At 43.4% G+C, this 11,872-nt stretch overlaps 1 protein-coding gene across 1 annotated transcript; it reads right to left on the bottom strand.

Moving 5' to 3' along the window:
• Positions 1–1,364: 1,364 nt before the first annotated feature.
• LOC121537288 (potassium channel subfamily K member 9-like) lies at positions 1,365–3,649 on the bottom strand. The gene is made up of 2 exons (XM_041844959.1): positions 3,157–3,649; positions 1,365–2,922 (listed from the first exon to the last, which is right to left on the bottom strand). The coding sequence occupies exons 1-2, from the start codon at positions 3,566–3,568 to the stop codon at positions 1,883–1,885; spliced, it is 1,452 nt and encodes a 483-aa protein (XP_041700893.1). The 5' UTR covers positions 3,569–3,649; the 3' UTR covers positions 1,365–1,882.
• Between the last annotated feature and the right edge of the window lie 8,223 nt (positions 3,650–11,872).

Raw genomic sequence — 11,872 nt, 5'->3', positions numbered from 1 at the left:
TCTAAGAGATTTCCACACCTGGATTGTGCAACATTTACAGACTATTCTTTTTAAAAATCTTCAAGCTCTGTCAAATTGATTGTTGATCATTGCTAGACAACCATTTTTAGGTCTTGCCATAGATTTTCAAGCAGATTTAGGTAAAAACTGTAACTTGGACTCTCAGGAACATTCACTGTCTTCTTGGTAAGCAACTCCAGCGTAGATGTGGCCTTGTGTTTTAGGTTATTGTCCTGCTGAAAGGTGAATTAATCTCCCAGTGTCTGGTGGAAACGGTCTGAACCAGGTTTTCCTCTAGGATTTTGCCTGTGCTAAATTCCATTCCGTTTCTTTTTTATCCTGAAAAACTCCCCAGTCCATTAACGATTACAAACCCATAACATGATGCAGCCACCATTATGCTTGAAAATATGAAGACTGGTACTTAGTAATGTGTTGTATTGGATTTGCCCCAAACATAACACTTTTATATTCAGGACAAAAAAGTGAATTGCTTTGCCACACGTTTTGCAGTATTACTTTAGTGCCTTGTTGCAAACAGGATGCATGTTTTGGAATATTTATATTCTGTACAAGCTTCCTTATTTTCACTCTGTCAATTGGGTTAGTATTGTGGAGTAACTACAATCATGTATCCTATCACAGCCATTAAACTCTGTAACTGTTGGCCTCATGGTGAAATCCCTGAGCAGTTTTCTTTGTCTCCGGCAACTGAGTTAGGAAGGACACCTGTATCTTTGTAGTGACTGTGTATTGATACAACATCTAAAGTGTAATTAATATCTTCACCATGCTCAAAGGGATGTTCAATGTCTGCTTTTTTATTATTACCCATCTACCAATAGGTACCCTTCTTTGCGAGGCATTGGAAAACCTCCCTGGTCTTTGTGGTTGAATCTGTGTTTGAAATTCGCTGCTTGATAATTGTATGTGTGGGGTACAGAGATGAGGTAGTCATTAAAAAATCATGTTAAACACTAGTATTGAGTCCATGCAACGTATTATGTGACATGCTAAGCACATTTTCACTCTTGAACTTATTTAGCCTTGCCATTACAAAGGGGTTAAATACTTATTAACTCAAAACATTTCAGCTTTTCATTTGTAATTAATTTGTAAACATTTCGAAAAACATAATTCCACTTTGACATTATGGGGTATTGTGTTAAATTCAGGCTGTAACACCACAACATTTGGAAAAAGTCAAGGGGTGTAAATACTTTCTGAAGGCACTGTATGTGTGTGTGTGTGTGTGTGTGTGTGTGTGTGTGTGTGTGTGTGTGTGTGTGTGTGTGTGTGTGTGTGTGTGTGTGTGTGTGTGTGTGTGTGGGGGGGTGTGTGTGTGTGTGTGTGTATGTGTGGTGTATGTCAGCTACTTAAAAAACAATCCTAATACCCAAATATAGTCATTTGCATCATTACAACTATTTTCTTAATATAATTATCATGCCATATGCATCATGTTAACCATGCATCTCACTCTTATTTGCATGCAACAACAAAAATATAATGCAGATAATACTCAAACTATCCAGGAGAAAAAACTATTGGGGCACAAACAAAATACTAACAGAGTATTACAATACTAAGTGAATTGATTCACAAGACAAATCTCCAGTGGCTATAATGAAAGAACAACTTAACTGCATCCTTAGAATACATACAGCATTGTAATCATCTGATTAGGGAAAATAGGTTCAAAAATTCCTGTGATAAAACAGATTCTATTGCCTCTACCAATCATTTACAACAATTACTCCTCTAATGAGTGTGCATCTGTAGTGTACTACAACACCTTGTCTCTGTAGTGTATTCAAAATATATGTATGAAATACTGTATTAATCCAACCTGTGCAAACAAAGATTCTGTCCCACCGTGGTGCTACACTGACTTCCTCCGGGAGCGGGGGTACTCCTTGAAGCTGTGCCGAGGCGAGAGTGTGCTCCCTGGAGACGAGAGTCCTGTGTTGTCCCTGGGGGAGCAGCCCTGGGTCCTGTAGGAGATGGAGCTGTAGTAGACAGAGTTAATGTGGCACCCGTGGTGCTCGCTGCGGGAAGGCAGGGGGCTGTCACACACCCCCAGACGGTAGCACATACAGGAGCACAGGGAGCCCAGGGGGGACTCTGTCCTTAGTCTGCCTGTGCCGTGCAGTTGTAAGTGCAGCCTCTGCTTGCAGGGGGCACCCCTGGCCCTGTCCCTCTCCTCCTGCTCCTCCGCTGGGGAGGTGATGAGGTTGGTGCGGCTGGTGCCCTCCTCCATGGGCCGGAAAAGGTTGCTGTGACTGCGGCTCTGCCCCATCCTGTCCCTCCCCCTGTCCCTGTCCCTGTCCCCAAGCCCTCCTCTGCCCTGCTCTGGTCCTCCTCCTCCTTCTCCTCCATGGAGCCCCATGGTAAGCAGGCCCCTCTCCCTCTTGATGGAGGCCCTCTCCTGGGCGTCCCTCCTCTCGTCCTCTGTGTTCATGGTGAGGAAGCGCAGCACAACCAGGTTGAGGAAGGCTCCAATCACTGTCAGCCCCACCAGGATGTACATGAAGCTGAAGGCCACATACGGCGTCTTCTCCTGGAGGTCCTCCTTCTTCTGCAGGGCCACAAAGTCCCCAAACCCAATGGTGGTGAGCGTGATAAAGCAGTAGTAGTAGGCGTGGAAGAAGGTCCAGCCCTCGTAGTGGGAGAAGGCTGCTGCCCCGACACACAGGGTGCCGATGCAGGACAGGAAGCCCACTGAGACCATGTTCTCCATGGACACCTCAGTCCTCCGTAACCCCAGGCACTGCTTGGCCCTGCACAGGAGGTAGCGGACGAACGTGTTCATCCTCTCGCCCAGGCTCTGGAACATGACCAGGGTGAGAGGGATGCCCAGAATGGCATAGAACATGCAAAATACCTTCCCTGCATCTGTGCCTGGAGCTGCATGGCCATAACCTGTGGAGATAGATGCCACAGTTACTCTTTACTGTAGGTTATTGTAGACCAATACCGAGGCTTTTGAAGCCAATGGCTAAGGCTAATAACTAATGCAAATTGAACACCCTTAACTTCTGCACAGTAGGCTATTCACCGATGCAGAACACTGCAGACGCAGTATTATAAAACCATTTCCTGACACCTGCAACATACTCAGACATAACAAAAGTAAGGGAAGCAAGCAAAACTTGCCAATGGTGGTGATGACCGTGATGGCAAAGTAGAAAGACCCGGCGAATTTCCACTGTCTCCCGGCGTGGTGGGGCTCCGCTTGCAGCACCACCCGCTCGATCTCCCGGTAGTCGTCCTCAGAGAACCGGTACTTCTTCTTCATCTCCGTGCGCTTCAGCTCCAGGATGCGTCGGCGAGAGCTCTCCGTCTCTGATTCAAGCGCGTCGAACACCGCGGCGCCCACCAGCAGGTAGGAAAACATGCAGAGGATGAGAGAGAGGGTCCGCACATTCTGCTTCTTCATCTTCAAGCCCACGGAGCCGAAACACTCAGCCGGATCTCTGAGAGAGCAGACGCTGTGGGCCACCTCTTTCGCCCCCTCTGACTGTGGCGTAGAATCCAACAGCTGTGGTGATGTGGGAAGGAGGCGCATACAGAAAAAAGACAAAGTGAATGGACCGTAATGTACAGTACCTTGTGTTATTTTCCTCTTCAAACAAAATGCACTCCTAGTCCTAAGGCTAGGCTACGTGGATTCAATGTGCATTGCTGTCAATGACATTTCAAATATTCCCAACATTTTCCAGCAGTTTCTCAATTTTTCAATCATTATTTTTCTTCTATGTATATTGTAGAACGTTTAGAGAGAATCATTGCTCGCGAGATTTTTGAGATCCAACGCATTCTGTCCAAAATATACATTTCTCCAGCGTTGTGCATGGGTGATATGGAGAGCCTATAGACTAAATTTGAAAATGTTTGACTTTATTCTTATACAAAATGAATACCGTTGCCTCTTATCAGCTAACATATATACAGTTGAAGTCGGAAGTTTACATACACCTTAGCCAAATACATTTAAACTCAGTTTTTCACAATTCCTGACATTTAATCCTAGTAAACATTCCCTGTCTTAGGTCAGTTAGGATCACCACTTTATTTTAAGAATGTGAAATGTCAGAATAACAGTAGAGATAATTATTTATTTCAGCTTTTATTTCTTTTATCACATTCCCAGTGGGTCAGAAGTTTACATACACTCAATTAGTATTTGGTAGCATTGCCTTTAAATTGTTTAACTTGGGTCAAACGTTTCGGGTAGCTTCCCACAATAAGTTGCGTGAATTTTGGCCCATTCCTCCTGACAGAGCTGGTTTAACTGAGTCAGGTTTGTAGGCCTCCTTGCTCGCACACGCTTTTTCAGTTCTGCCCACAAATGTTCTATAGGATTGAGGTCAGAGCTTTGTGATGGCCACTCCAATACCTTGACTTTGTTGTCCTTAAGCCATTTTGCCACAACTTTAGAAGCATGCTTGGGGTCATTGTCCATTTGGAAGACCCATTTGCGACCAAGCTTTAACTTCCTGGCTGATGTCTTGAGATGTTGCTTCAATATATCCACATAATTTTCCTTCCTCATGATGCCATCTATTTTGTGAAGTGCACCAGTCCCTCCTGCAGCAAAGCACCCCCACAGCATGATGCTGCCACCCCCGTGCTTCACGATTGGGATGGTGTTGTTCGGCTTGCAAGCATCCCCCTTTTTCCTCCAAACATAACGATGGTCATTATGGCCAAACATTTCTATTTTTGTTTCATCAGAACAGAGGACATTTCTCCAAAAAGTACGATCTTTGTCCCCATGTGCAGTTGCAAACCGTAGTCTGGCTTTTTTATGGCGGTTTTAGAGCAGTGGCTTCTTCCTTGCTGAGTGGCCTTTCAGGTTATGTCGATATAGGACTCGTTTTACTGTGGATATAGATACTTTTGTACCTGTTTCCTCCAGCATCTTCACAAGGTCCTTTGCTGTTGTTCTGGGATTGATTTGCACTTTTCGCACCAAAGTACGTTCATCTCTAGGAGACAGAACGCGTCTCCTTCCTGAGCAGTATGACGGCTGCGTGTTCCCATGGTGTTTATACTTGCATACTATTGTTTGTACAGATGAACGTGGTACCTTCAGGCGTTTGGAAATTGCTCCCAAGGATGAACCAGACTTGTGGAGGTGTACAACTGAGGTCTTGGCTGATTTCTTTTGATTTTCCCATGATGTCAAGCAAAGAGGCACTGAGTTTGAAGGTAGGCCTTGAAATACATCCACAGGTACACCTCTAATTGACTCAAATTATGTCAATTAGCCTATCAGAAGCTTCTAAAGCCATGACATCATTTTCTGGAATTTTCCAAGCTGTGTAAAGGCACAGTCAACTTAGTGTATGTAAACTTCTGACCCACTGGAATTGTGATACAGTGAATTATAAGTGAAATAATCTGTCTGTAAACAATTGTTGGAAAAATTACCTGTGTCATGCACAAAGTAGATGTCCTAACCTACAATAAATTTGTGGAGTGGTTGAAAAACGAGTTTTAATTACTCCAACCTAAGTGTATGTAAACTTCCGACTTCAACTGTAGGCCTAGACATTTACAAAACAAAATACAGATTATATCTACTGTTATTTTACTATTGTTTTACTATTTTAATGTATTTCTAAATTCTTTTTTTTCAAGTATTGATTTTATATTTGCATAGAAACGTTGTGTTTAGTCTTTCTCACCTTTTAATATTTTATTTGTTAAGCACCTTGAAATGAATTTGTTGTAAGAAATGTGCTATATAAATCAAGTTTGATTTGATTTATATATATATACATGCAGCCTGGTTTTCTTTTGGAGTATCCAAACCTACCCACATTCAACAAGTTTCTCTGTGTCCCAACGCTAGAAACCCACAGATAAGAAATTGTAACATAAATCGCTGAGCGCCCACGGAAAGCGGAAAAGCGTAGTTAATGAGCACTCACTCTCTCACTCAATATTGACAGAGCACTGAATCTCCGAATGAAAGCATTCAGCACCATGGACAGCGACTAGTGGAGGCGTGCATAGGCGATCTGACCAAGGCTGCGCATTGGAACGCCTGTCTTGAGTTATAGCCTAGTCTAAACCGAATTACTCACAAAATAACACATTTCATATCCCAAGTGGTCTAAGATAAGTCACGATTTTTCTTGCAAACACAGCAAAACATTTCTGAACGTCAAATAAGTGACCTTAATCCGTTTTAGAATTAGAATTTGTACAACACTCAAATTAATCTGACACACCTGTGCGCCATGGTTTTATCTCCGACGTGGCACTCATGTCTTATCCATAGTATAGGCCTATGGCTCTAAATGCCCAACGCATAAATTAATCTACAACTCCCATCCCCGGGAGATAAAGAGAGGCGGCAGTCTTTTGCGGTTGCACTGCTTTGATTGCCTTGCTTTGTGAAGCGTGTGAGCAGGACTCGGGCTACTCCGATAATGTATTATTCCTAGTGATGACCGGTGGGGCTGGCACAGAGGATTCTTAAAGAGGCCCACTTAATGGCTTACCAGGTGGATCGATGCGACGCCCGTGTCTTTAGGAGAGGGAGCACGCGGCGGTCCCACTGCGATTTATAGACCCTAAATGAACTCGGGGGTATAGCAGCCTGTAAACCGATGGAACCAGCGGCCATGTTCCAAGTATGACTAGTTTAGATTCAATCCGATTTAAATTAGATTGAATGGGCCCTGGCCCCTTTTAGCAGTGACTGTTGTAGGCTATACTTCACAATCACCAATGGCCAGGGTAAAAATACTGTACATGTAGGCTATTGAAGTACGATAACTAGCTTACTGTTTATTAGCAACAGTGTGTGTTACTTTTCTCCTTGATTTCTATAGCTCTGCTACTATACTAGAAACTCAATAGGTCTATATTGAGTAGGCCTATATTCAGTTCAGTCAGCAGTCACCAGGGCAACAGAATGAACATCCCTGTGCCATTTTGATATGTTTTATAGCCCAGTGATCCCTCCCCTCCCACGCTCCCAGATTCAGCAGAGACAAATTAAAACAAATGCTGTGTTTATTCCGGGAAAAATCTTCAAAAAGCCAGATGCTCTATAATTTCGTTACAGGCAACTTGCTCTGTCTTTTAGTGCAGTCATTCCAGAGCTAAAGCTTATGTGCCAAAATGTTTAATTTCATGAGTTTAATATGTGATAGGCATATTTTATTAAATGGGCACAGATGTTATGGTTATGATTTAGCCTAGAGATTAACAGGCTTGACGTTATGCTTTCTGTTGGTTAAAGGGTTTATTTGGCTATAAAGGACAGAATAAATGACAGTTTAGAGACTATCAAAGAGCTCAGCCAAGCCTATCTGAGGCCATTTCCATTTTCCACCAGCACTCCTGAAATCCCTACCAAAGCCACCCAATCATCCCCAGTATCAAATTGCCTCAGTCACTCCTCTATTCTCCTCTGGGACAGTGAATGTGGTAAGCATTCTTACACGTTATGGCTGTATGGGAGTTACATTGTGATGGGATGTACCAAAATGTTATCCATTCAAATTCTAATTAGGCTATATCTGTTATTACATGTGTGCATGTGTGCGTGTGTGTTTGCTTAGTGACTGTGGAAACCTACAGGTGTTAGCGGTTGCTATAGTAACTCAGACCAGCACCACAGGCTTGGACTTTCACCAAGGTTGAAACGGACAAATTAAGTGCAATGATCCTGGCCTTTATTTATCCAAACCACAATGATGACATCCATCCCACTGAGCAACAAAACTACTTGAGCTGTACTCAAATGTTCCCCTCCACAAAGAATTACATATTTTGGTAGGAAAAGGGAAATAATTAAAGTGAAATGGGGGGAAAATAGTTGAAAGTTAAAACATTGTCTACTGAAACGGCCAACAGCAGCATCAGAGTATTGCAGCTGGATTGTTTGTGTTGTGTTACTCGTCTCTCTGAGGGACTCTGTGTTAAGTGGCTAATGCAGCGCACTTGAGTCCCAGTTGTAATTCAAAGCGGCTCACACCAAATCAATTACATCTCCAGTGATAACAGAAGCACCTGCGGAGCTAACAGCAACCCATTAATTCCCTATGCCTTCTCTATGGCTGCTGGCGGCAGGGAAGGAGCTGTAGCAGAGTGAGCTAGTGATTTAATCTATTCACAGGGGGAGTGAGGGAGGGAGGAAGGGGGAGGGGGGAGGGAGGGATGAGTACATGGGATCAAAGTGTCATTAGAAAAAGAGACGCTCCATCGAAACAGCTTAAACAAACTGTGTGAAATATCTACTCTTTAAAAACCTCACTGTGACTTGAGTAAAAATCCAGACAGTGTTGACCTCCATTTCATAAACATGTCTGAAACATCACAGCATGTATTTGCTGTATTTGACAGGGCTTGAAAATGGGAAAATAAAGTCTGTTTCATCCTTCCACCCAGTCGGCACTTTACCCTTAAGATGTTGCCTCTCTGTTGAATGTCTTTTATACCTGAAAACTGGAACCTAGAATCCCAGCGCTGATGAACGTGTAGAGCACATGTCAACCTTTTTCAACATTTTATTATTCTCCCACACATCCATAACAGGCACACTCATCTGTATGTATGTATAGCTTGAAGGCTACTGTTGATAGATTCCTCCTTTTCGAAGGTGACACCAGCTATCCTTTCTTTCACATCTCGTAATATTCTCCAATCTCTCCTCCACGCCACTTCAGACAGAGGTCTTCACAGTCTCTGGCGACGTGGTGAATCGCTGCACATCACACCTTTTTCAAGATAAGAGGACGAGGCATCAGGCAGTGAAAAGAGGGCTGTGAGCCTGGAGGCGTCCTTCTCTCCCCAGCAAAGCTGATCCATCATCAACTCCTGGAGAGAAATGTAAATGTGGCACAGTGGAGGAGAGCTTAGAATAAATTAAGCTCCTTGGAATAAGTAAAACTTTAGGAAATAAATAAACATCTGGGGAGTGGGAGCGAGGAGTAGAGAGAGAGGTGCCATGTAGGGAGATGAGAGGAACAGAGAGAATAAGAAAAGGTGTTTGAGTTAAAGAGGATGTCAGGAGACAAGACCAAAGGAGGGAAAGGGATCAGACAAGGGATATAACTACTGACATCCAGCCAGGTTAAAAGGTAAAGAGGGAGACTGTGAGAGCTTGTAAACCAAGCTCCTTTAGCAGATGTCTCCCCTGACTCAAGTCATGACTCATAATTGCTACATTGTGATGATGGAGATAGCAAGGGGCTTTCCGTGTGGCTTGATCCCACTTATCACCCAAGCAGATGGGGTGTTGGAGAGGGGATGGGGGGCGGGGAAGGGGACAAGTGTCCCCCCTCGAATGTCTTGAGAGGCGCGAGGGAGTACCAAGAAGTGGTCAGGACATGCTGCCATAGAGCTCCATGGCACTAGGATCCTTCTGGCTGGCACAGAGAAGGCCATGTCGCTACGAGGAGGAGGACTGGAGTGGTAGTGGGACCCCCGAGTGTCTCCCTGGCACTGATGATAACACATCTATATTCATACAGAGTGGAGAGATACACCGTGGCACAGAGAGAGAGAGAGAGAGAGAGAGAGAGAGAGAGAGAGAGAGAGAGAGAGAGAGAGAGGCAGACTGAGTGAGTGAGTGAGTGATCTTGAAAGAAATTGAATATAATGAGTAAAGTGTCACATAAACGCATGCACGTATACTTAATTAGTCCCCCCTATCCCCGTGTTAACTCTGCTTTACTTCAGAAGGAATTTAGGTAAAGCCTCTGAGAAATTATCCAGAGATTATTGTACTGGGATCATTTCAAAAGAAAAGTGTGTATGTGTGTGTGTGTGCGCTGGCATACGTGCGTGCGTGCGTATGTGTCTGTTTATGAGAGAAAGCGAGGGAGAGTGTAATTTCTGTAGCTATGAGGTCATCCATGATGTGATCACAGGTGTCCCAAACCCCAGACCCCCAGACCAAGGCCTGGCCTGATTCCCACTGGCTTGGATTGTCCTCTCCTTTGATCATACATCTCCATAATGACCATATTTTGAAACCTGACATTTTTCAGTGATGTCATTGATTAGGTTTGCTGGCTAATATGAGCATGACATCACAAGGTCTCTGTTGTTGTGTGACTTTGATTTCTTAGTGTATTAAAGATAGTTACATTGTCACTATACCAGACTACACACACACACACACACACACACACACACACACACACACACACACACATAGCAGTAAGGTACCTGTTCTACAGTCTATTTGATGTGACATATGTACACATTGTACCATGGACAGGTACCTCAAAGGGACACTGAGCATTTGAACAAAGCTTCACAAACATTTCTGCTGCCATCTAACAGCAGGTAAACTGGGAATAATGCTTTATTTTTATGTCAGCTTCTCATAATGGAGTTATTTTTATCTAAATACACAGAGGGACCAATGTACTAAGTGTGACATTATCAGTGTGTGAATGTGTGAATGTGTGAGTGTGTGAGTGGGTGTGTGTGTGTGTGTGTGTGTGTGTGTGTGTGTGTGTGTGTGTGTGTGTGTGTGTGTGTGTGTGTGTGTGTGTGTGCGTGCATGCGTGTGTGTGTGCGTGCATATGTGTGTGTAACTAAAGCAGAAGCAATTATTCATACAGTACTGAAATTACTATTTTCACTGTTCTTTGACGGTTTGCTTTTAAGAGATTTATTTCTGTTTGATCCCAATCAATATGCGCTGGTTGCCTTGGAGACCAGGAGATTAATAGACTACAGTAAATACTATGCAAGCAGTGGATAAACTGGTAGGTAGATGATAGTGACTCACCTGCCTCATCTAATACTCGCAATTACTTTGAAATAGATCTGGTGGTATTTCAAGTTTTTCTTAGAAAGCCAAACCCTTCCAAGGAGTTGTTATTTTTGAGAAGCCAACAGCTTCTCCCTCATAGTATTTGATCATCATGCCATTGCTACACAGCAACTAAAACACATAAGTATAGTATGTTTCTCAGAGGGTTACAGCCTGAGGTGTGAGTGGTCCAATTTTCACTGAACAGGGCTTAAGTAAGTATGTGTCTACTCAAACTCAGGTACTCTGTGTGTGTGTGTGTGTGTGTGTGTGTGTGTGTGTGTGTGTGTGTGTGTGTGTGTGTGTGTGTGTGTGTGTGTGTGTGTGTGTGTGTGTGTGTGTGTGTGTGTGTGTGTGTGTGTGTGTGTGTGTGTGATTAGAGCGAGTGACACATTATGGTCTCTTTTGACTTGATGCTACAGATTGCCGAGAGCCATCGGCACATCGGTTCTGACAGGTAACTGTCGTGCTAAAAGCATCTCTCTTTGCAGCTTATTTCCTGTTGTACTATTATCCATCAACACCAAGCCCCTCAACACACTCCCCCTGCGGCCCCTGTTCTCTATCACAGCACTCACCAGAGGGCGCTACATTGGTGAGGCCAGTAGTTTGATGACACACATGCTTGTAATCAGAAAAAGCTACTTCAACAAACATACAAATATCGTATAAACCCTTATTTATTTATTTTACAATTTACATACCCATTTTTCTGTTGACCAGGCCAACCCTGTGACATCTTCCCCTTGACACAAACCAGTCAACTCACTTACTATCAATGTTGTTTTCTAATGAAACTCTGTAACTGTAGTCCCACTGGGGGGGGGGGATGGTTGAATCAACGTTGTTTCCATGTCATTTCATCCAAAAAAAATCAATGTGTTGAATAAACGTGGAAAACTGATTGGATTTGCAAAAAGTCATAAACATAAGGGCATTTCATCATTTGTTCACCCAAATTATAATGTAAATCCTGTGACAAGGTGACATTTGTTGTTGATCTTACATTGAATTCACGTTTGTTGACAACTGAACCAAATATAAATCAAAACTAGACGTTGAACTGACATCTGTGCCCAG

The sequence above is a fragment of the Coregonus clupeaformis genome, chromosome 24 (genome assembly GCF_020615455.1).
Source record: "Coregonus clupeaformis isolate EN_2021a chromosome 24, ASM2061545v1, whole genome shotgun sequence".
In the NCBI taxonomy this organism is placed as follows: Eukaryota; Metazoa; Chordata; class Actinopteri; order Salmoniformes; family Salmonidae; genus Coregonus; species Coregonus clupeaformis.
This window is presented reverse-complemented; position numbering and strand designations above follow the sequence as displayed.